The sequence below is a fragment of the Heptranchias perlo genome, chromosome 35 (genome assembly GCF_035084215.1).
Source record: "Heptranchias perlo isolate sHepPer1 chromosome 35, sHepPer1.hap1, whole genome shotgun sequence".
Taxonomy (NCBI): Eukaryota; Metazoa; Chordata; class Chondrichthyes; order Hexanchiformes; family Hexanchidae; genus Heptranchias; species Heptranchias perlo.
The window spans coordinates 23,963,341-23,988,437 of NC_090359.1; the positions used below are offsets into that span (position 1 = coordinate 23,963,341).

At 52.5% G+C, this 25,097-nt stretch overlaps 1 protein-coding gene across 1 annotated transcript; it reads right to left on the reverse strand.

Moving 5' to 3' along the window:
- Positions 1-709: 709 nt before the first annotated feature.
- Positions 710-25,097, reverse strand: pelp1 (proline, glutamate and leucine rich protein 1). Its single transcript, XM_067972144.1, has 17 exons — positions 24,905-25,097; positions 23,960-24,024; positions 21,363-21,468; positions 21,072-21,221; positions 19,830-19,901; positions 19,086-19,145; positions 17,278-17,428; positions 15,522-15,651; positions 13,049-13,136; positions 11,753-11,841; positions 11,556-11,672; positions 9,409-9,559; positions 8,390-8,555; positions 6,605-6,660; positions 5,153-5,356; positions 2,247-3,830; positions 710-1,192 (listed from the first exon to the last, which is right to left on the reverse strand). Exons 1-17 carry the CDS (start codon positions 25,058-25,060, stop codon positions 1,091-1,093), a joined length of 3,447 nt encoding a protein of 1,148 aa, XP_067828245.1. The 5' UTR covers positions 25,061-25,097; the 3' UTR covers positions 710-1,090.

Genomic DNA, 25,097 nt, shown 5'->3' on the forward strand with positions numbered 1-25,097 from the left:
TCTGCTATGGGAATCTTTTCAAGTTACTCTGAAGTCAGTCGTCACAGCTCACGGTTGGGCTATTTTCCGAAGTATTTGTTGGCTCCTTGCAAACATCTTGCTTTAACAGTTTGGCGACTTGAATAATTAAGACTATTCCGCAATTTGTTGATCTGCGGATGTGATCACTCCCTACTGTCTGTCGTGACCACCAAGCAACTTTTGACAACTTCTGAACAGAGGTTGTGACACAAAGAAAATCCACCCCAGACAGGTAATTCCCTCGCCTTGCCACGGACAGAATGTGCAGCCAGCTGCATGTGTTGGTCACCTGCGCCACAGGAGCAGAGGGACCGCTGACTGAGACCAACTCCCTTTTAAAATCACTCACCCCGTCGATCTGAAGTCATATACAAAAATTAACCCCATTTCGTCACATCAACCTGCTGAACGTTTGAGGCCTCCAGTTAGGATGACGGATGTTCCTTTGGATCAAAGGGTCTTCTCACCGGACAACTCCCGGGTTGAGGGGGGGTACTGAGGCAAAGAACTCCGAGTGAGTGTTGTCAGAGAGGAAATACTTTGAGCTTACAGTTTAATTATTCTGCACTGTGCAGATGAAGTGCGCGCACGCGAGAGAGAGAGAGAGAGAGAGAGAGAGAGAGAGAGTGTGAGTGAGTGCATGCATGGAGGGACTGGTGATAATAGCAAAAGCAAACCAATACAAGCGTTTCCATAGTAACTGTTTATTAATTGCGTATACAACTATGTCCAGATTTTTAAAAAACACATAGAAAAAACACACACACACACACGCACACACACAAAGCATTTTAGAGTCTTTCCAACCCTCAATCCCTGTCCACGCAGCCCAGCAACCTCGCAGTGGTCCAAAAACAAAATGGCCGGACGGCTGACCCGCCCTCTCACCCCACAAGGTGGACGCAGTTCCGAAGCAGCCGCAGCCGAGTCGGCCGCCGCGCCTGGCCCGCGTCTAACCACGTGCTGTGCACCGTGCCCCTCCCCCCACACCCACCCCCTCTCCCGGCGGCGTGGCCTAGCTCTGGCCGGGGCAACTGCTGCGGCTGCCTCCTCCACTGACGGGACGCGCTCAGGCGCTGGCGCCCGGTGCCGCTGGCTCCTCCTCCTCCTCCTCGTCGGGCGGACAGTCCACAAAGTCTGCTAACATGGCCGTTGTCTCATCGTCTTGGCCCTGAGGAGAATGTGTTTGGGGGAGGGGGGAGAAAATGCAAGTGAATAAATGGTACTAATGGGGAGCTCTCGGGGGGCCCCCCCACCCCCCAAAACAAAGGCTACGGTTTCAAGGTCATTGTTCGGGACGGTGTCTGTTAAGCAGACTGTTAACCGGATTATATCCGACCCAGGAATACGCAAAGTGGGCCTCGAAGATTCAGAAAAGTCGCCCCTGTGGGAGTCAGTGCTGAACGAGGCTGAGGATAGCAGAATTACCAGTGCTGGAGGCCATTCGGCCCATTGTGCCTGTTCCAGATCCATATTGGAGCAGTCTACTCCAATCCCAAATAGTTTCCTTCAACTGTGCATCCAATTACCTCTTAAAAAAAAAATCACTGACTCATTTGCGGTAAAGCATTCCACATTCAAAGAACCTTCGAGACAAAATCGATTCATTCTAACCTTCCCCTTTACGCTCCCAATACTAATCTCAATTTCTAGCCCCTCGTTGCTGAATCAACCAGAAGTGCAAATAATCTTTCACTATTTATCCACTCAAACTTTTCCAACACTTAAATTGACTGCGTTAACGGGGACCGCACTGCGTTAACGGGGACCGCACTGCGTTAACGGGGACCGCACTGGTTGTCAAGTGCTTTGGGACACCCTGAGGACGTGATCAAGTACTACATAAATTCAAGTTCATTCGTTCTTTTCGGACCCCCTTAAAACCTTCTCTGCCCCAGTTTTTTCATTTAATCACAGCTCTGGTAATCTGATGGGATCTTCTTCCTGGTCAATGCCAGCACAGTGACAAGAGGTAGCCCATCCTTGAAGACCAGGGATAAGAAGGCAGGGCTCTACATTACGATGGGCTGTGAGGGATGGCCTTTCCTTGCTCAGGAGGCTGGTTGGAGCCAAGGGCCGGAGAACGTCCCCTGACTTTCCTGCTCTTCTGACGCAGTGGGATCAGTCCCACCACGTAAAGAAGAGGCGGCTCTCCTAACCGCACTGCGTCTCGAATATACCCTCAAACACGACTCTCGCTCTACTGTAAGGCGCGGGTATCTTACCTCAGCCTCATTGGGTTTCTCGGCTGCCTCCTCCTTGCTCGGTTGGTCGGTCGTGCTTTGCTCTGCAGTTGCCTCAGGAGTATCAGCAGCCTTTGCTGCGGTTCCACCCTCGGCTTTTTTCTCGGACTCCTCCGCGTTCAACGCGTCCCCTTTATCCGATGGAGTAGCCCCTTCGGCGGGCCCTTCCGACGCTCCGATGTCCGCCGGGTCTCCGTCCGACGCCGATTCTGGCTTCTCCTTGCAGGCTTGCGCCGTCACTTCCCGCTTGGGCTCTTCCTGCGCCGTTACGTCCTCCACGGACTCCGCCACCGGCCCGGTCGTCTGCTCCTCGGCTTCGCCCGCCTGCTCCGGTGCCTCCGTTGTTCCCACCTCTGCTTTGGTTCCGTCGGTTGGCTCCTCCTTCCCCGCATCTGGTGGTCCCGCCTGCACCGCCTCATCCGCCTGCAATGCTTTCACCTCCTTCGCGGTGTCCTTCTGGGACGCTGGATCTTGAAGAGCGCTTGTCTCAGGTTGACCCTCACCTGGCGCAGGTACAGGAAGAGGAGCAACCTCGTCAATTTCTCCCACCTGCACCGTCATTTCTGCAGGAGGCTCTTCATCCTCAGACATCGCCTCTTGGTCGTGCTCAAACATCTCATCTTCCTCATCCTCCTCCAGTTCTTCGATCCCTTTATAATCCATCTCATCGTCATCCTCCTCTTCCTCCTCCTCCTCCTCCTCTTCCTCCTCTTCCTCCATTTCCCCCTCTTCAAAGTCCTCCTCATCTTCGTAGTCTTCCTCTTCATCGTCATAATAGTCATCCTCGTCCTCCGGATATTCTTCTCCTTCCTCATCCTCGCTGCTGTTGATGTTTATGACCGTTAGATCTTCATCGGCTTCCTGGGTTTCTGGTTTCTGCTCTTCGACTGCTGGAGGTTGGGGCAGGGGTTGGACCGGAGCTGGAGCTGGAAGTTGAGCCTGAACAGGGGCCGTGGACTGCACTTGGGTTTGACAGGGCGAGGTGACCACCACTTTCTCGATCTCATCCGTCTCTTCCTTCTTGGCTTCGGGGGAACCCCGCTCGGGCAGGAGACCCTCCGGGACAATCATAACGCTATCGTCAGAGTCGCTCTCCAGAGAGATCTCGATGTCGGACTCTTCCTCCTTGTCGTACCGCACAAAGACGGGCCTGTGGCCGCCGTTCCCGAACAGGGCCTCGTCGTCCTGCTGCAGCGCCAGCAGGCTGCTGGCGTCAGCCTCCGCCTCCCCCTCGGGGGCGTGGTTCTCCACGGAGGCGGCGGCGGCGGCGGCAGACGGCACGGCAGCCGCCGTCGCCGACGACGGCGCGAGCGGGGAGGGGAACCTCGACTGGTTGGCAAACCGCCCCTGCGAAGGCAGGCTGGTCACGTGGTCAGTCTGCGGCCTGACCGGAGGGGCGGGCATGTGGAACGTTGGCGCTTCAGGCTGTCTGCCGGGGGGCTGCATATCGGGCGCTGACGGTTTGAAAGCAGTCGCCACGATGTTGAGGGGCATTTGAAGAGAGGGCACCCTGGGATGGATTAAGCAGTTGCAGATCACCAGCGCTTCCGAACAGAAAGCAGAGACCTGCAGGCAAGAAGGTGCCGCTCATTTGTTACTTAAATCTTAAGGTGCTATGCCACTCAAATCCGTCTCATTTCATGCTTTTGACTAAAAACAGCCATCTCACCACCCTTGCACACGGGGAGCGTGACCCCGAGAAAAGTTACGTTGAACTTGTATCGAACCTTGGGTTAGACCGCACTTGGAGGACCGGGCACAGTTCTGGTCTCCATATCACAAAAAGGATATACAGGCATTGGAGAAGGTACAGAAAAAGATTTACAAGGATGATGAACCTGTGGAATTCTCTACCTCAGAAGGCGGTGGAGGCCAAGTCATTAGAAGGAGATGGATATATTTCTTAATGCTAAAGGGATCAGGGGATATGGGGAAAAAGCGGGAACAGGATACTGAGTTAGACGATCATCCATGATCATTTTGAATGGGGGAGCAGGCCCGAAGGGCCGAATGGCCCACTCTTGCTCCTATTTTCTATGTTTCTATGATACCAGAACTGAGAGATTATAACTATCAGGAAAGACTGAACAGGCTGGGGCTCTTTTCTCTAGAAAAAAAAGAGAAGGCAGAGGGGTGACCTGATAGAGGTCTTTAAGATTATGAAAGGGTTTGATAGGGTGGACATAGAGAAGATGTTTCCACTTGTGGGGGGAAACCAGAACTAGGGGCCATAAATATAAGATCGTCACTAATAAATCCAATAGGGAATTCAGGAGAAACTTCTTTACCCAGAGAGTGGTGAGAACGTGGAACTCGCTAACACAAGGAGTAGTTGAGGTGAATAGCAGATACATTTAAGGGGAAGCTCAATAAGCACATGAGGGAGAAAGGAATAGAAGGATATGCTGATGGGGTGAGATGGAGTAGGGTGGGAGGAGACTCATGTGGAGCATAAACACCGGCATAGACCAGTTGGGCCGAATGGCCTGTTTCTGTGCTGTACATTCTATGTAAAAGACCAAGTGCAGTCTTCAGGTAAAATGGGGTTAGAGGACAGATGACAACTGGACCAAGACTTTCAGACGTAATTAGGTCCCCTTTTTGGGACCATGCATTCTGTGCTTAATTTTACACAACACTGGCAAAACTTACAGCAATTTGGGAGGAGGAGGGCGGGGTGCAGCATTTGTATTCCTCTGCAGTACAGGCCAAGGAGCCGGGAGACACAACACAGAGCTGCTACAGCGCTACTACTGGCAGGAAGGTGTAACTGCAGCGTGACGTTTACATAGGCAGTTCCTATTACACATACGGACACGGGTAATTTATTATGGGAAAATTTGGAGTGGATGCAAAATCTTTTAATACACTATAATTTTTTTTTTTACCTCAGTGTTTCCATCGTTCTGACCCTGGCTGAATGTTTTAACGGCGCAGTGCAGCGGTGGCGGCCATTTTGAACTGGGCACGAGCAGCAGGAAGAGTAGCAGGCGGTAGAGTTCCCTCCGGCAGTCCGCGCGGAGGTACGGGCTCGCGTTGCTCACGCCCTGCTGCAGACGGATCAGGAGAGGCAGCACCAGCTCGTGGAGTTTCTGCAGCGGAAAGAGGAAGAGGTCATTAAGGGTGTTGGGGACAAGACTCAACACGGACCCGCCCACAGAAGATAATCTTGAGGGGATTCGCAGAGAATCCGATTGCTGCAAGGATAAAACCTCAAAGCCCCTGGACAAAAGTGAGTCGTACTCTGCCCCTCTGAGCCAGAAGGTCATGGGTTCAAATCTCACACCAGCACCCGAGCCCGTCCACTTAAGACCCCACTCTGGTGCGATATTGAGGCAGCAATTAGGGCAATTTTAGACGGAATTTTTTGTTGAAAGGACTAGAGCAAAACAAAACACTTTGGACAATTTCCCCCAAGATTAAAACCGGAATCAAACCGAGAAATGAAGATAACTTTCTGGTGAAGACTAAGTAAAAGTAACACAATTTCAAGATAAAACTATTTCTATGCTGCTCCAAAACTCTACTTAGGCTCGTAGAATCTTACAGCACAGAGGAGGCCATTCAGCCCATCGTGCCCGTGCCGGCTCTTTGAAAGAGCTATCCAATTATTCCCACTCCCCCCTGTTCTTTCCCCGTAGCCCTGCAAATTTTCTCCCCTTCAAGTATTTATCCGATTCCAATTTGAAAGTTACTATTAAATCTGCTTCCACCGCCCTTTCAGATCATAACAACTCACCGTCTAAAAAACCACTCTCCTCTCCCTTCTGGTTCTTTTGCCGATTATCTTAAATCTGTGTCCTCTGGATTCCGACCCTCCTGCCACTGCTAACAGTTTCTCCTCATTTACTCGATCTAATCATTGACTCAATTGTATTAACTTTTCCGTCCGTAAATAAGTCTGCCTGGAATTTTTACACCCATTTCGGAAAGGGTAAGTGGCCATTTAATTCAGTAGCAGTGCCACATTCTTAGTCCCTGGGTCTGTGGAACTCTGCAAGGGCAGATAGGGGGAGAGATCAGATTTCGGACCGTAAAAATCCACCTCCACAACAAATTAATTGCTTGTGCATTCCAGCGCCATCTATGGGATCTTGCTCTACACTCACTGGTTGCCAGATCAGCCTACTAGACTGCATTTTAAAAGTATTTTGTCGGCCGTGAAGCACTTTGGGGTGGCTAAGGTCGTGATAGGGGCTGTATAAATTAAAATGCTTTCTATTTTTAAAGTGAAGCGGCCGGCTTATGGGCAGACGTCGAAAGGAACCCTGACTCTGTGGGCTCCCTTCTCCTGCCCGGCTGCGATGATTTGGGGCGAGGCTACAGTGCGCTTCGCTCACCTTGTGCGTTTCTTCCTTCAATAAGCTTCCGCAGGACAGGACCAACCGGCTAAAAACTGGGGTGGAAACACAAAGCAGAGAATTAGGAACCGCACCAGCCAGTGATGAACCACGACAGACCACAGGAGAGCAGGGGGACGAGCAGACAAAGCTCACCGAGTCTGCACCTTCTGGGCTTAGCTGAACTCGTCGCCAGACTCTGGTGAGAGACTGTGTGCAGGGCAGGGGAAACTCACTCAGGGCCAGACGCAGGGTTGGGGGGGGGGGGGGGGGTCCCGCTCCGGGCCAGGCGCAGTCAGGGGGAGGGTCCCGCTCTGGGCCAGGCGGAGGGGGGACTATCTCTAAGCAGGAGGTGGAAGTTTTTATTTGTGGCTTATGCAAAAATCGCATCGCCTGATGTTAGTTCCCAATCAGGAGCCGGGACTGAGACTCACACTCTGTACTGTAGCAGAAGGGAGTGAATCAGGAGCCGGGACTGAGACTCACGCTCTGTACTGTAGCAGAAGGGAGTGAATCAGGAGCCGGGACTGGGACTCACGCTCTGTACTGTAGCAGTAGGGAGTGAATCAGGAGCCGGGACTGGGACTCACACTCTGCACTGTAGCAGTAGGGAGTGAATCAGGAGCCGGGACTGGGACTCACGCTCTGTACTGTAGCAGTAGGGAGTGAATCAGGAGCCGGGACTGAGACTCACACTCTGTACTGTAGCAGTAGGGAGTGAATCAGGAGCCGGGACTGAGACTCACACTCTGTACTGTAGCAGTAGGGAGTGAATCAGGAGCCGGGACTGAGACTCACGCTCTGTACTGTAGCAGTAGGGAGTGAATCAGGAGCCGGGACTGAGACTCACACTCTGTACTGTAGCAGTAGGGAGTGAATCAGGAGCCGGGACTGAGACTCACACTCTGTACTGTAGCAGTAGGGAGTGAATCAGGAGCTGGGATTGAGACACGGACTCTGTACTGTAGCAGAAGGGAGTGAATCAGGAGCTGGGATTGAGACACGCACTCTGTACTGTAGCAGAAGGGAGTGAATCAGGAGCTGGGATTGAGACACGCACTCTGTACTGTAGCAGAAGGGAGTGAATCAGGAGCTGGGATTGAGACACGCACTCTGTACTGTAGCAGTAGGGAGTGAATCAGGAGCCGGGACTGAGACTCACACTCTGTACTGTAGCAGTAGGGAGTGAATCAGGAGCCGGGACTGAGACTCACACTCTATACTGTAGCAGTAGGGAGTGAATCAGGAGCCGGGATTGAGACTCACACTCTGTACTGTAGCAGAAGGGAGTGAATCAGGAGCCGGGACTGGGACTCACGCTCTGTACTGTAGCAGAAGGGAGTGAATCAGGAGCTGGGATTGAGACACGCACTCTGTACTGTAGCAGTAGGGAGTGAATCAGGAGCCGGGACTGAGACTCACACTCTGTACTGTAGCAGTAGGGAGTGAATCAGGAGCCGGGACTGAGACTCACACTCTGCACTGTAGCAGTAGGGAGTGAATCAGGAGCTGGGATTGAGACGCACTCCATGGTGAGTCAGTGCTTCCATTTTACTCAGTTCTCCTCAGTAATCAATGGTTAAAATGGACAGCGATCTCTTGGGGAAAACTTCAGAAACACCATGAATCTTGGGTGTCCAAGCTCCAATCCCATTTGACACTCATCTCAATAAGGACCCGGCAGGAGAGACCCTACAGTGGTGGGGGCTTTTAACACACGAATGGGAGGACCTGTGCACCGAGGAGTAATGAAAGCAACGAAGCGGGGAGTTCCGCGACAAGTACCTTTCAGCGCTGCCAGACAGACGTCGCTGTTGGCGTTTGCGTCCCGTTTCTTGTGCCCTTGCATTGCCGAAGCCTCGTTCAGGTCCATCATCCTCTGCCTCTTGTTGCCGTGCTTGCCGTAGGTTACCGGCTGGGCCCCATCCCCCGCCGGCTTGCCCGTCCGCAGCTGAAAGGGAGACGGTCAAATCCTCTCAGCCAGGTTGGCGCACGCGGTGGTCCCCCCGACCCTTGATCTGTGACCCCGGGCTGCCCCACCTGTCCCTGGGCCTGTTCTCAGCTCGGCTGGGGGGGGGGAGCGAAATGGTGATGCGTACTTAAACCGCGGGTTAGACCACACTTGCAGTACCGGGCACAGTTCTGGTCTCCATATTATAAAAAGGATGTAGAGACATTGGAGAAAATGCAAAAAAGATTTACAAGGATAATACCACAACTGAGAGGCTATAACTATCAGGAACGATTGAACAGGCTGGGGCTCTTTTCTCTACAAGAGAGCAGGCTAAGGGGTGATCTGATAGAGGTCTTCGAAATTATGAAAGGGTTCGACAGAGAAGGCGTTTCCACTTATGGGGCAATCCGAAACTAGGAGCCATAAATATAAGATAATCACTAATAAACCCAATAAAGAATTCAGGAGAAACTTCGTTATCCAGAGTGGTGAGAACGTGGAACTCACTAATACATGGAGTAGTTGTGACGAATAGCAGAGATGCATTTAAGGGGAAACTAGGTAAGTACATGGGGGAGAAAGGTAACAGAAGGAAATGCTGATAGGGTGAGATGAAGTAGGGAGGGAGGAGGCTCGTCTGGAGAAGTAGGGAGGGAGGAGGCTCGTCTGGAGCACAAACACTGGCATAGACCAATTGGGCCGAATGGCCTGTTTCTGTGCTGTAAATTCTATGTATGTGCAGGGTGGGGGAGAAAGGGACGATTCTGACTCTTTCCCCCCACCGCCCCCCTCCCTCCACACCGAAGCTCTCGAGTTTTTCACCCGCCCTCCTCGCCCGTTGTTTCCTTACCTTCATCGTGTCCGCTACCGGAGTGACATCACTGACCAAATGAGCCAGTAGGACATCGGAATGGTGGAACGCCCCCTGCAGAACCCCCGAGGAAGCCCCGCACACCTTCACCCACGTCTCCAGTACGTCGTAGGCCTTAACTCTCACCGAGCTGCAAAACACAATTTTGCACCTTTAGGTTTTTATTCCCACCCCCCCCCCCCACCCAAACCATTCGTTCGCGAGATGGGGGCATCGCTGGCGAGGCCGGCATTTACTGCCCGCCCCTGGTTGCCCCGAGGTGGTGGTGGTGGGCCGCCTTCTTCAATCGCTGGCAGCGGTTTTGCTACAACTGAGCAGCTTGTTGGGCCGCTTCAGAGGGCATTTAAGAGTCAACCACATTGGTGTAGGACTGGAGTCACATATAGGCCCAGACCAGGGGTAAGGACGGCAGGTTTCCTTCCCTAAAGCATATCAGTGAACCAGTTGGGTTTTTACGACAACCCGACAGCTTCACGGTCACTTTTACTGATTAATTTATTTAAGATGTGGAGATGCCGGTGATGGACTGGGGTTGACAAATGTAAACAATCTTACAACACCAAGTTATAGTCCAACAATTTTATTTGTTGTGATTTTCAAATAAAATTGTTGGACTATAACTTGGTGTTGTAAGATTGTTTAATTTATTTAAAACAGAATTCAAATTCTCGGACTGCTACGATGGGATTTGAACTCACGTTCTCTGGATTAGTAATCCAGGCCTGTGGATTACTAGCCCAGTAACATAACCACTATGCTCATAACTGGCTTTAGAAATAGAGGCATAGAGTGCAAAAGCAAAGAAGTTTTGCTAAACCTTTCTAAATCACTGGTTAGGCCTCAGCTGGAATATTGTGTCCAATTCTGGGCACCGCACTTTGGGAAGGATGTCAAGGCCTTGGAGAGGGTGCAGAGGAGATTTACTAGAATGGTACCAGGGATGAGGGACTTCAGTTACGTGGAGAGACTGGAGAAGCTGGGGTTGTTCTCCTTGGAGCAGAGAAGGTTAAGGGGAGATTGAATAGAGGTGTTCAAAATTATGAGGGGTTTTGATAGAGTAAATAAGGAGAAACTGTTTCCAGTGGCAGGAGGGTCGATAACCAGAGGACACAGATTGAAGATAATTGGCAAAAGAACCAGAGGGGAGATGAGGAGAATTTTTTCTCTTGACGAGTTGTGATGATCCGGAAACAGATTCAATAGCAACTTTCAAAAGGGAATTGAATAAACTCTTGAAAAGGAAAAATTTGCAGGGCTTTGGGGGAAAGAGCAGGGGGAGTGGGACTAATTGGACAGCTCTTTCAAAGAGCTGGCACAGGCAACGATGGGCCGAATGGCCTCCACCGTGCTGTAAGATTCTACGAAGGAACAGTGTTTGCCTTAGTCGTAAAAGGAACTTGCGCAGGAGGAGAGGATGTTTGAATGTCAGCGAGGACTAAGTAACGCTGGAAGTTTGAGGGATCCTAGACGTGTGTAGATAGGAGAGGATGTTTAGATAAAAATAAGCCAAGCCAATCAGTAGTTTGGTTATTCAAGCACGAGAAATGAGTGCACCAAGATTTCCCTCTCTGTGCTCAGCCCCAGGCAGTGCTTAACACCCGGGCGAAAATGACTACCATTAAAATCTTTTAACCTTCAAATCTCTCCGCAGCCTCACCCCACCCTTTCTCTGCCAGGTTATATCCCCACCCACACCCTAGGGTCCTCCAGCTCTTGGTCTTTTGTGCACTCCACCCTCCCTTCGCCCTGCCACTGGCGACCGTGCCTTCAGCTGCCTCGGTCCCACTCTCCGATACTCCTGCCGCTCCTCTCTGCACCTTCTCAAAACCCTTGGTTTTCGAAGAGGATTTCAGTCACCCTTCCTCACGTCTCTCTCCGTGACTCCTCGTCTGTTCCCTGACTCTCTCCAAAGCGCGACTGGGATGTTTTTCCTCCCGGTTGGAAGGCAGCAATGGAAGTTGCTGTTACTGAACGTTCTCAACAGCTAGCAGCAAACCAATTTTAACCCGGCTGCGACCAGCAAAAAGAACCCAATACATAATCCATTGTAGACCCAGGTTGTGCCAGAGCTGGCCTACGCCCCACGCAGTGCCCATTCGGGTTAGTCGCTTAGTGCAGAATCTGACCTGTACGCTTTCTCCTGTCCGGGTACGGCTGTGTCCCGGGACGTGCCCCATGCGGTCAGGACTTGGGAGAAGAGCCTGCAGATGACGTCCGTAAACCGCAGCAAATGCTTCCTGCACCTGTTAACCAAAACACACCCAATTCATGTCCTGGGCACCACTTTCAACCATCACCAAATACACACATTGAACACACTTACACGATAATGAGCGCTGACAGGACCTCCAGGGTGTCGCAGTGAATTGTCGGCAGGACTAGCATTTTCAACGGCCCTTCGCCCATCCAGCTCTGCAATGCAAGATTAAAAACAAAACAGAGCCTTAGCGAGGACAAGTCACCCGTTTCAAACTTCAAAGCAACAGCGTCGGGGTGGAGTGAGAAAGAAGCAAGCGTCAAAATAAACCCAACTACAGCACACTGTGTGCAATGTCACTTTAAGTTGAGTGGTTCCGGGAGACAGAGGCCAGACACTCTCCAATCAAGATACTTTCCTTCCTGCAGCCATTGCCCATCGAGGTCAGAGACCCCGAGCGCGAAGGAGATGTAGACGGAGCCCAGCTGCACGCTGTGGTGGGTGGGTGATGGTCCCACTAGTCGAAGAGCAAGGAATTGATGCGTTGCTGGTCGACAACACTCCTCGCTCAAACAACCGCACCAAAAACAGACCAGCTCCACACTGGGTGCGAAATGGCTGCTGTACTTCCCCACGTGTCAAAACTAACAACCTCAGCCAGGCCGTTCAGGGGCGAGGTCAGGAAGCACTTCTTCATGCAAGAGATAGTTGAAATCTGGAACAAGCTCCCTCCTGAGGCTGGGGGTCAATTGAAAATTTCAGGACGGGAACGATGTGGGGGGGGGGGGGGGGGGAAGAGGAGAGGAGAAGGGACGGGGGGGTGGGGGGGGAGGAGAGGAGAGGGAAGGAACTGGGGGGGGGAGGAGAGGAGGGATGGGACAGGGTGGAGAGGAGAGGAGGGAAGGGATGGGAGGGACAGGGAGGAGAGGATCGGTGGGGGTGGGGAGAGGGAGGAACGGGGGAGGAGAGGAGGGAAGGGACGGGGAGGGAGGAGAGGATGGGAGGGACGGGAGGAGAGGATCGGTGGGAGTGGGGAGAGGGAGGAACGGGGAGGAGAGGAGGGAAGGGGGGGGGGGGGGGGGGAGTGGGAGGGAGCAGAGGGAAGGAGCTCCACAGTTTCAAGCTCCAATGGAGTGCGCGAGTTGGACAGAGCAGGAGATGGGGCAATCAGTCTGTATTTGAACACGGTGAGGATACAGGGAGGAAAGAGTGTGTTGGATCTTAGGAAAAGCTTCGAGGAGCACAACTGTCACAATAACTTGAACGAATAAGCAAAGATTAAATGCAGCGGACGTGAAGCTGGGAATGGATCGGAGCATCAGCACCGATCACTCCCTGGTCTGGCACCTCACGGTTAGATTGGGGTAGGAGCACCCCTCGATGTCGGAGATTGGGTGAAACCTGCAGCATCTGTTTCCTTACCATGTTCTTGGTGGTGACGTTCAGGACTCGACAGACCAAGTTTAGGATATCCTGCACCGGGATCTTCACGGGCACCGGGAAATCCGAACTGCACCGGAAGGGAAAAGGGAGAGTCAGATCTTACTCTGTAGGGGGAGGGAGGGAAAGAACCTAAAAATGCTCACGGGACAAAAATTATTTGTTGAGAGTGAAATACTAGATCCTCCCTGTTGCTCAATCACAATAGAAACCGTTTGTGAACAAGAGGAGCACCTTGCAGTGAGATCAGGATCATTTGCTGCCCCCATCGCCCCCCCCTCTCGATTATCCAACATCCCATCACCTCCGGGCTCCCGATTACCTACTTACAGTTCTGGTCACCACATTACAGGAAAGATGTAATTGCACTAGAGAGGGTGCAGAGGAGATTTACGAGGATGTTGCCAGGACTGGAGAATTTTAGCTATGAGGAAAGATTGGATCGGCCGGGGTTGTTTTCTTTGGAACAGAGGAGGCTGAGGGGTGATTTAATTGAGCTGTAATAAATTATGACTGGTCTAGATACAATGGATGGTAAGGACCTATTTCCCTTAGCAGAGAGGTCAATAACCAGGGGGCATAGATTTAAAGTAATTGGTAGAAGGATTAGAGGGGAGCTGAGGAGAATTTTTTTCACCCAGAGGGTGGTGAGGGTCTGGAACTCACTGCCTGAAAGGGTGGTAGAGGCAGAAACCCTCAACTCATTAAAAAAAGTACTTGGACGTGCACCTGAAGTGTCATAACCTACAGGGCTACGGACCAAGAGCTGGAAAGTGGGATTAGGCTGGATGGCTCTTTTTCGGCCGGCACAGACACGGTGGGCCGAATGGCCTCCTTCTGTGCTGTAAATTTCTATTGATTCTATACCTCCCCAAAATTATACAGAACGGCCCTCTGAACCCAGGCGTGCACTGGGACTGGCAATGTGAAATATCCCACCCATGGCAGTAATATACGCTCTGGTTACACTCACCCCTGCATCAAAAGCCATACAGCTCTCCCAGCGTCCGATGCCCGCCCATCGAAGCCCCTCAGTCTGTGCGTCAGCTTAGCTCAGTTGGCCGCCTGCGGGTAAGGAGGTCGTGGGTTCGAGCCCCACTTCGGAGCCTTGAGCACACGATCCAGGCCAACACTCCAGTTGCCAGAAGTGCCGCATTAAGCCGTGGCCCCATTTGCTTGTCGGTGTGGACGTTTAACGATCTTGTGGCACTGTTTGATTTGGGGGTGGGGGGGAAACAAGAGGGGGCAAGTGGTTGTCCCTTGCAAATCAACTGGTTATCCACCTCACTGCTGTCTGTGGACGTACCTGGCGGACGGTGACTGCTCCATTTGCCTGGAATCAAAGGTTACAGCACGGAAGGAGGCCATTCGGCCCATCGGGTCCGCGCCAGCTCTATGCAAGAGCGAACCAGCGAGTCCCACTCCCCCGCAACCCTGCAAATTTTTTTCCTTTCATGTACTCATCCAGTTCCCCTTTGAAGGCCATGATTGAATCTGCCTCCACCACCCCCTTGGGCAGTGCATTCCAGATCCTAACCACTCGCTGTGTTAAAAAAAAAGTTTTCTTCATGTCACCTTTGGTTCTTTTGCCTACATAACAACTGCGCGTCAGAAATTCTTCATTGCGAGAAACAATTCTTCCCTGCTGCTTGTTCGATCTGCTCAGTGCCGAGGATGAAGAAACCAGGTGACAGACGGGACCCACAGAAGCCCTCGCCCTCCCCCCAACCCAAAACAGACATACGGGCAGGTCCTCTGCCTCCTTTGGAAATGGGGGGGGGGGGGGGAGTGGGTAATGAGTGCCTGTAACATGGTGACCATGGATCGCACCCTGTATTATTTGTGGGGGTGGGGAAGTGGGTTAGAAACTAAACCGGGCAAGTTCAGAATCATCAAAATAAGTAACCTGTTCCACAGCGCAAGCTGCAGCTCACGGCTTAACATTCCCCGCACCGACACAGGCAGACATTCCTCCGCTGTCCCATCAGCGTACGGTGCCGCCAAATCGAGGGAGCGCCATACCTGTGCTGATGGGAGGGGAGAGTCGCCCTCTCGGGTGGACGTAAAGGATTCCCACGGCACTATTTCGAAGAAGAGCAGGGCAGTTCACCCCATCGTCCTGGCCAATATTTATCCCTCAACCAACAACAATAAAACAGATTGTCTGGTCATTATCACATTGCTGTTTGTGGGATCTTGCTGTGCGCAAATTGGCTGCCACGTTTTCTACATTACAACAGTGACTACCCTTCAAAAAAGTACTTCATTGGCTGTAAAGCGCGTTGGGACGTCCTGCAATTGTGAAAGGCGCTAAGTTCCTCCTTGCAAGGTGCTCACGGGGGGCGTTACAGAAGCACGAGCTGTTGTTCCAAACCAGTGACAGTTTACTTAGCCGTAAAGAGGAGCAAACAGCGGGCGGGCAAGACAGCGAGGGCCGAGGAGAGGGGAGACGTACCTGAGAAGCAGGGAGAGGCACTTGCTCAGCGCAGAGAAGCGCTGCCTCAGCCGCAGCACGTGGAACGGGTCGCTGTCACTCAGCACGGGCAGGGGCAAGTCGACACCGGGTCCCTCGTAACAAACCAGGTCTGCAGCAAACCAGGGAGAGAGAATGGGGGGGGGGGGGGGGGGGCGGGAGGGGAGGAAGACAGCAGGGGTCAATATTACTCCATAGCATTCAGGCCTTGTTCAGTACCGAAATACAGAGCAAAATTACAAACACAACCTCCCCGAGACAGAAACTTTTAAATAAATAAATCACAGAAGGAGGCCATTCGGCCCATCGTGCCTGTGCCTGCTCTTTGGTAGAGTTATCCAATTGGTCCCACTCTCTCTGCTCTTTCCTCATAGCCCTGCATTTTCTTTTTCTTTTCAAGTATTTATCCAGATCCCTTTTGAAAGTTACTATTGAATCTGCTTCCACCGCCCTTTCAGGCAGTAAATTCCAGATCACAACTCACTGCATAAGAAAATTTCTCATCTCCCCTCTGGTTCTTTTGCCAATTATTTTAAATCTGTGTCCTCTGGTTACCGACCCTCCTGCCAGTGGAAAGAGTTTAATTTACTCGATCAAAACCCCTCATAATTTTGAACACCTCTATTAAATCTCCTCTTAGCCTTCTCTGCTCTAACGAGAACAATCCCAGCTTCTCCAGTCTCTCCATACAACTGAAGTCCCTCATCCCTGGTACAATTACAAATAAATACATACATACAACCGGGTGAAGGGGGTTAGTGCTGGGGCTTGGCATACTTTTCCCACCTTTGTCACCCATCTCCCGCTCTGACTAATTCCCCCCGCCCCCAGGATCCCCTCAAACTCCTCGCCTCCTTCAGTTCCCCCCTTTCCCCTATTACAATCCTTTAAAATCCAAAGCACAGATTTTTAACGTGCTGTCCGCCCGATTTCCGTTTCTCTTTATTTTCAGGTTTTGGCGCTGGATATTTTTGCAAGTGGGCCCCGTGTCCCCTACGATCCGGAGCGTACCCATCTCGGCCGTCTATCTAGATAAACCCGGGGACTGTAACAGAGAAATCTTACTGTGTGTAACCACGACTGAAATGTGACACATTCTGCCCAGTACACTGTCCTCTCTTTTGCAGAAAGCGGACTGAAACGCACCGAGACAAGGCTTTGGCTTAATAACTGGTTTATTTACATAAAGTACGTGAACTCTTCTCACTGCGCGAGCAATCAACTCCCCTACACTGAAAAATAGTAACGGAGAAACTTACAAACTCTCTAAACACAGACTCACCATCTCCCTTTCAAACGCCCGGTGAGGCGTTATAGGCTGAATCCAGCACGACTGAAATAGTACACAAGTTTAAAAAAAAATTCAACTCGGGCAAAATCCAATCTGCCACACCAAGCTACACATCTGTAACGACCACATCCAATTCAAGCTTAGGCCTCACCTTACCAGTACTTCCCGACTCATCCTGTTTTCTTTCCTATTTATTTCAACCTTGGCGGTGACCTGCAACGTGGGTATCTCAATAATAATAAAAAAGACCACTGCCGATAAGGTGATAATGTTGCTGCATGCCAGGGATTAGTGGGTGCTTCTATGCTGGACTCCATCACCGACGTAATTTCCAATTCACGCCAAACACCACAGCACCAAAACAAGGATTATCTGGAGCCAGTGCATCTTAGGCGTAGCTCTTACTGATACACCACAGCGATCTCACTGGACTGCTTTTACCCTCACCTGTTTCCGTCCCTTCGTACATCTGCCCCACCAGGCTGTGCAGTGTTGCTAGGAGGCAGTGCAGCTGCTGCCCCCAGGATTCGGTGTACTTCATGCCCTGCGCGAATCCGGTGCCAAGGCCTGGCAGTAATGCATAGCACTGGCAGGCCAGCTGGGGGTGGGGGGGGGGGGGGGGAGAAAAAGAGAGGGGGGCCAGTCAGTCAAGTGTAGAATCAGAAATTTTACAGCACAAAAAGAGGCCGTTCAACCCATCCCGCCTGTGCTGGCTCTCAGAGCTACCCACTCACCCAGATTCACCAGAATGATACTGGGGCTAAAAGGGTTAAATTACGAGGACAGGTTGCATAAACTAGGCTTGTATTCCTTTGAGTATAAAGGATTAATGGGTGATCTAATCGAGGTGTTTAAGATGATAAAGGATTTGATAGAGTGGATAGAGAGAAACTATTTCCTCTGGTGGGGGGAGTCCAGGACAAGGGGGCAGAACCTTAAAATTAGAGCCAGGCCGTTCAGGGGTGATGTCAGGAAGCATTTCTTCACACAGAGGGGAGTGGAAATCTGGAACTCTCTCCCCCAAAAAACTGTTGAGGCTGGGGGTCAATTGTAAATTTCAAAACTGAGATTGATAGATTTTGTTAGACAAGGGTATTAAGGGTTACGGAACCAAGGCAGGTAAATAGAGTTAAGATACAGATCAGCCATGATCTGATAGAATGGTGGAACAGGCTCGAGGGGCTGAATGGCCTCCTCCTGTTCCTTATCCCCTGCCCTTTCCCCGCCTTTTCATTTATCAGCACTGACGCCAAGACTAACCACGATCGTTATCAGTGTTGTGACCAGATTTTGGGGCGGGGGGAGGTTGGGGGTTTACAAGCAGCACGGTAATGATGTCGCACAGAGTCTGATCCCAGGAAAAGCAACCTTTTTGCACTACTGAGGTTTCTCCATTTGTCACACCAGCCATCCTTGTGGCCCAATCGTGTAGAAGAAAGAGCAATGCCCTGGTGTGGGCCTGCACCGTCCAGGAGCCGGGCTGGCACCACTGCACCCCCACCCCCCCCCCCCCCCCAAACTCCGACTCTTAGCGCTGACAGACAGAACACTTCCATCTAGGTGTCAGCTGTGGCTCAGTGGGTAGCAGACGCACCTCCGAATCAGAAGGTCGTGGGTTCAATTCCCACTCCAGAGACCTGAGCTCATAATCCAGGCTGACACTCCCAGTGCAGTTACTGAGGGAGGTGCCGTCTGACCTCTCAGGTGGATGTAAAAGATTCCATTGTTCGAAGAAGAGCAGGGGAGTTCTCCCCGGTGTCCTGGCCGATTATTTATCCCTCAACCATCACTAAAAAAAAAAGGTGATCTGGTCATTTATCTCATTGATGTTTATGGGACCTTGCTGTGTGCAAATTGGCTGCCACGTTTCCTACATCACAATAGTGACCTCACTTTAAAAGTACTGCATTGATTGTAAACCGCATTGGGACGGCCTGAGGTCGTGAAAGGCGCTATATAAATGCAAATCTTTTTTCTTTTTTTCAGTCTGGGCTGGATTGAAAGCCCCAGGTCCCAGAGGTTACTGTGGAAATGCTGGAAAGCAAGTTGGTGACTGTGTTTCCTCACGCAGTGACTGGTGGATGCCAGAGATTCCCGGAGCAGTGTCAAAAAAATAACCAAAAGGAAACACTGCATTCCACCATTATGCAGGGCAGTACATCTGAACTCCAACGAGCAAATAAACTCCAGTACAGCTTTCTAACAAAACACAGATCAAATCTCACTCTGAACTGACATTACTGCCCCATGCTTACCTCCTGAACATGCGGACTCGCAGTATCCAGTTTACTTAGGAAATAAGCAGCCAGCTTGCCCTGTAGGCAAAACGAAAGCAAAGTTACAATTAAATCATTTGTAGAATTATCTTCCTTGTGCTGTCTGTCAGCATCTTCTCTGCAGTAATGAATTGGTAAGGACCCCTTTGTACCCAAGACATGTAAATCAGTGTTATACAGCGACAGACCTGTACCCACCAGTACTGTACCCCCAGTGCTATACAACGGACCCGCACCCACCAGTACTATAACGTTATAGCGACAAATCTCCACCCACCAGCATTGTACCCCAGTGTTATACAACAGACCTGCACCCAGCAGCATTGTACCCCAGTGTTTTACAACAGACCTGCACCCAACAGTACTGTACCCCAGTGTTATACAACAGACCAGCACCTACCAGTACTGTATCCCAGTGTTATACAACTCAAATTGATCTCTCCAGGCACAACCCTATTTCTGAAGGACAAGTTCTATCATCGTACTGGGATATTCAAGTGGGAAAAACACACATTTCGCACCTATTGAAATACAGACACTGCACACGGCTGGTCCAAGATATAAACACAACAGCCCTGCCCTGTATCAATCCAACACTAATCCTTGAGAAATAAGCTTGCAAAATTGAATGGGGACAGATTTTGAATTTGAAACATAAAGGATGTTGTCTGCAGCCTTTAAGGAAGCTGCAGGACCCGTGGGACAGAGTGAAAGATTTCTTACCCGCAGAGATCCACAGGCCCGGGGGTAAAAAGTCATACAGGCCTGCATTCCATCCATGGCTGCTATATGGCACTGAAAGAAAGACAGAGCATCAGACACATTCACAATATTATCACTTACAGAAGGTTTTAAGTCGAGCCGAGGACAGCAGGGTATCAGCCTCAAGAAAGGATTCACTTCTTTTTTTAAATCGGCAATGCCTGCGGATAGTTTTATTGCACAGCTACTGAGGGAGAACTGGCTGTAACATGACGAACCGTTGTTGGGAAGGAAAGGCAGAGGCATATTGAAGCATCAGAGAAAGCGCAGAAAAGATTTACAAGGGTGTTGCCAGAATTGAGGCGCTGCAAATATCAGGAAAGATTGATTAATCCCACTGCCCCGCTCTCTCCCCGTGGCCCTGTATCAATCCAACACTAATCCCACTGTCCTGCTCTCTCCCCATAGCCCTGTATCAATCCAACACTAATCCCACTGCCCCGCTCTCTCCCCGTGGCCCTGTATCAATCCAACACTAATCCCACTGCCCCGCTCTCTCCCCGTGGCCCTGTATCAATCCAACACTAATCCCACTGCCCCGCTCTCTCCCCACAGCCCTGTATCAACCCAACACTAATCCCACTGCCCTGCTCTCTCCCCATAGCCCTGTATCAATCCACAATTAATCCCACTGCCCCGCTCTCTCTCCACAGCCCTGTATCAATCTAATACTAACTTCAAACCTTCATCTATTCTTCCCTTAAATGATGCAAGTGGTCTGCATCTGAACTGCTCCCTGTGGCAAAGTACCCCTTGCTGCAGCATCCCTCTGCATGCAGAAGCTCATTCCCTTACGACGGATGTTAAATTGATAGCCCTCGTCACCGACACCCCAACTAAAAAGGAGTTGTTGTTCCCTATTCACCCTACCAAAACCCTCCGTAATTGTAAAGACCGGGCCAGCCTCAATGACAAAGCAACCGATTAACACCACTAGGCCCCCCCTGCCAACCCTTTAAAATTGGCTCCTCAATGCAGAAGCCGTCTCCTTCAAACTGTCATTGACAGGCTCACCGAGCACTGTAGCTGGAAAGAAACCTGCACATCCCAGTCCTAAGCATCGAAAGGGATGGGACCTCACCTCAGTTCAAATGTGTAAAATGCATCACAACGCTCGAGTCTCAAACGTCAGCTGCCCGAGTCTCAGAGATTCTTTCACATGGAAAAACGGAGATTCTTTTTTTTTGTATCAGAGAGACTCACCTCGGGCTTCAGCCCCAGTAGGGAGGTCACAACACTGGGTATGTGGTTCATGGCCACCTCGCGGGCCAGCTCGGGAAGCTGGGACGAGTACTTCAGCAGGTCGTGTAGCACCCAGATGGCCAGCTCCATCGTAGTCTGGGAGTCCTGCGACTGTAACAACGCAGGGAGAGATCAGTGACAATCCAGTTAGCGCCACGCTTACCTGAGGGCGGAGGGGTGAGGACAAATGGGGGGTGGACACACACACAGATGGACAGGAGCCTTCACTGATCAGAGTAAGTCGTTGCCAACCTGGATAATGTGCTGCACTGCCCGGAGCCAAGAGATGCATTGATCCTGGAAGATATCCGTGGGACTGTCGGTGACCAGCAGCGCCAGCAGGCAAACTCCTTCAAATCTGTGGGGATGGAATGCACAAGTAAAGACATCAGCGCAGGCAAAACATGGAAGTGGATATAGCAATGTCCCATAGTGGGGGGGGGTGGGGGGAGATGGGGGGAAAAAGCGAGAGCGCGCGCAAGGGAGAGCGCACATCCATCTATGCAGGAACCCACTCAGATCCCTCCTCAAGCCGGAGCAAACACTACTGGCCATGTTAAAAAGGTCACAAGACAAAACAGCCACCTCTAATCGTGGTTAAGAGCTTCTGCACAGCAAAGCCTTTCTGGAAACATAAAATTATAACACCATAAATAACAGAACACGCCACCCCGTCACAAACAAAATATGGAAACGCACCGACCCAAAGTGGCACTGAACGACGCAGGTCAGGAGTTAGCCGACCTCAGCCACGGACCACTGAGACAGGCCTCAGTGCCCTGAGGTAGGGAGAGAAACTTCCAGGGTTCCCGCTCGCATTGGGGGGGGGGGGGGGGGGTGGAAGAGAGATCGGGGGGGGGGGCGGAAGAGGGATCGGGGGGGGCGGAAGAGAGATCGGGGGGGGCGGAAGAGAGATCGGGGGGGCGGAAGAGAGATCGGGGGGGCGGAAGAGAGATCGGGGGGGCGGAAGAGAGATCGGGGGGGCGGAAGAGAGATCGGGGGGGCGGAAGAGAGATCGGGGGGGCGGAAGAGAGATCGGGGGGGCGGAAGAGAGATCGGGGGGGCGGAAGAGAGATCGGGGGGGGGCGGAAGAGAGATCGGGGGGGGGCGGAAGAGAGATCGGGGGGGGGGCGGAAGAGAGATCGGGGGGGGGCGGAAGAGAGATCGGGGGGGGGCGGAAGAGAGATCGGGGGGGGGCGGAAGAGAGATCGGGGGGGGGGGAAAGAGAGATCGGGGGGGGGGGAAAGAGAGATCGGGGGGGGGGGGAAAGAGAGATCGGGGGGGGGGGGGAAAGAGAGATCGGGGGGGGGGGGGGAAAGAGAGATCGGGGGGGGGGGGGGAAAGAGAGATCGGGGGGGGGGGGGGAAAGAGAGATCGGGGGGGGGGGGGAAAGAGAGATCGGGGGGGGGGGGGAAAGAGAGATCGGGGGGGGGGGGGAAGAGAGATCGGGGGGGGGGGGGAAGAGAGATCGGGGGGGGGGGGAAAGAGATCGGGGGGGGGAAGAGATCGGGGGGGGGAAGAGATCGGGGGGGGAAAGAGATCGGGGGGGGAAAGAGATCGGGGGGGGAAAGAGATCGGGGGGGGAAAGAGATCGGGGGGGGAAAGAGATCGGGGGGGGAAAGAGATCGGGGGGGGAAAGAGATCGGGGGGGGAAAGAGATCGGGGGGGGAAAGAGATCGGGGGGGGAAAGAGATCGGGGGGGGAAAGAGATCGGGGGGGGAAAGAGATCGGGGGGGGAAAGAGATCGGGGGGGGAAAGAGATCGGGGGGGGAAAGAGATCGGGGGGGAAAGAGATCGGGGGGGGAAAGAGATCGGGGGGGGAAAGAGATCGGGGGGGGAAAGAGATCGGGGGGGGAAAGAGATCGGGGGGGGGAAGAGATCGGGGGGGGAAAGAGATCGGGGGGGGAAAGAGATCGGGGGGGGAAAGAGATCGGGGGGGGAAAGAGATCGGGGGGGGAAAGAGATCGGGGGGGGGAAAGAGATCGGGGGGGGAAAGAGATCGGGGGGGGAAAGAGATCGGGGGGGGAAAGAGATCGGGGGGGGAAAGAGATCGGGGGGGAAAGAGATCGGGGGGGGAAAGAGATCGGGGGGGGAAAGAGATCGGGGGGGGAAAGAGATCGGGGGGGGGAAAGAGATCGGGGGGGGGAAAGAGATCGGGGGGGGGAAAGAGATCGGGGGGGGGAAAGAGATCGGGGGGGGAAAGAGATCGGGGGGGGGAAAGAGATCGGGGGGGGGAAAGAGATCGGGGGGGGGAAAGAGATCGGGGGGGGGAAAGAGATCGGGGGGGGGAAAGAGATCGGGGGGGGGAAAGAGATCGGGGGGGGGAAAGAGATCGGGGGGGGGAAAGAGATCGGGGGGGGAAAGAGATCGGGGGGGGAAAGAGATCGGGGGGGGAAAGAGATCGGGGGGGGGGAAAGAGATCGGGGGGGGGGAAAGAGATCGGGGGGGGGGAAAGAGATCGGGGGGGAAGAGATCGGGGGGGGAAGAGATCGGGGGGGGAAAGAGATCGGGGGGGGAAAGAGATCGGGGGGGGAAAGAGATCGGGGGGGGAAAGAGATCGGGGGGGGGAAAGAGAGGAGGGGGAAATTGAGGGTCGGGGGAGATTGAGAGGGGGTTTGGGAGGGGGGGATGTGAGATGGGGCATCGAAGGGGGTGGGGAATTGGAAGGGGCGGCAGAAGGGGTGGGGATTTGGAATCAGTATTCCCCCATTCCTTACCTCAAGCGCACTGACTGCTTTTGCTGTAACGAACTACAGCAACAGATAAAACAGAAACATCACTGCATCAAACAGTTATTTGCATCAGTGAAGGCCGCCATACAAAGAGAATCGATCGGTCACGGTTCTTACCTGGTTTTGGCAGAACTTAGTCTGACGTTGCTGATGCCAATCAATGCTCCAAGTTCTGATAAGTTCTTAAAAAAAAGTTAACATAAAAGAATCACAGAGGGTTCCAACTGAACAGGGCAACCTGACTGACCCGGTTACAAGAGAAAGCCTTAACCTCAGAATCACAGCCAGCACTTCTTGACTTCAACAGTGAATACCTGTGCCCCTGTGTAATGAGTTAAAACCCCTTTACCTTCAGTGCTGTTACGAGGATTATTTTAACGTGCTAGCCCCAGTATGTTACTTGGGGGGAGATTAGGGGAAACAGATAACAGATTGGGGGGGAAACAGATTGGGGGTGAAAGATTGGGGGGGAAACAGATTGGGGGGAAACAAACAGATTGGGGGGAAACAAACAGATTGGGGGGAAACAAACAAACAGATTGGGGGGAAACAAACAGATTGGGGGGAAACAAACAGATTGGGGGGAAACAAACAGATTGGGGGGGGGCAGATTGGGGGAAGATTGAGGGGGAAACAGATTGGGGGTGAAAGATTGGGGGTGAAACAAATTGGGGGGGAAAACAGATTCCAGATTGGGGGGGGGACAGATTGGGGGAAGATTGAGGGGAAAAACAGATTGAGGGGAAAACGGATTGAGGGGGAAAACGGATTGAGGGGGAAAACGGATTGAGGGGGAAAACGGATTGAGGGGGAAAACGGATTGAGGGGGAAAACGGATTGAGGGGAAAAACAGATTGAGGGGGAAAACGGATTGAGGGGGAAAACGGATTGAGGGGGAAAACGGATTGAGGGGAAAAACAGATTGAGGGGAAAACGGATTGAGGGGAAAACAGATTGAGGGGAAAACGGATTGAGGGGAAAACAGATTCCAGATTGAGGGAAGGGGGAAGGGGGAAGCGATCAGTCGGTAACGCGGACCCTCTACTTGCCCCATCCCGTCACCTCGGTCTGGAGCAGCCGTTGGCTCCTCAGGTGCTTGACGATGTCGGGGAGGTGCTGCTTCGTCAGCCCGGGCCCGTCGCCCTGCTCCCGCTCCCCCTGCCTCAGGAGCAGGCAGACGTTGTCCAGCAACCGGCAGGCGTGGGCCGAGGCCGCCATCGTCCTGGTGGCTGGGGCTCGCCGACGTAATCGATGT

Excerpts from the sequence above, each read along its gene's own strand:
- pelp1 (XM_067972144.1), bottom strand. The coding sequence starts at position 25,060 with ATGGCGGCCTCGGCCCACGCCTGCCGGTTGCTGGACAACGTCTGCCTG. Across the intron at positions 19,902-21,071 it reads TACTGGGGCTGAAGCCCGAG|TGCCATATAGCAGCCATGGA; the intron begins GTGAGTCTCTCT and ends TCTTTCTTTCAG. Across the intron at positions 3,831-5,152 it reads AGAACGATGGAAACACTGAG|GTCTCTGCTTTCTGTTCGGA; the intron begins GTAAAAAAAAAA and ends TCTTGCCTGCAG.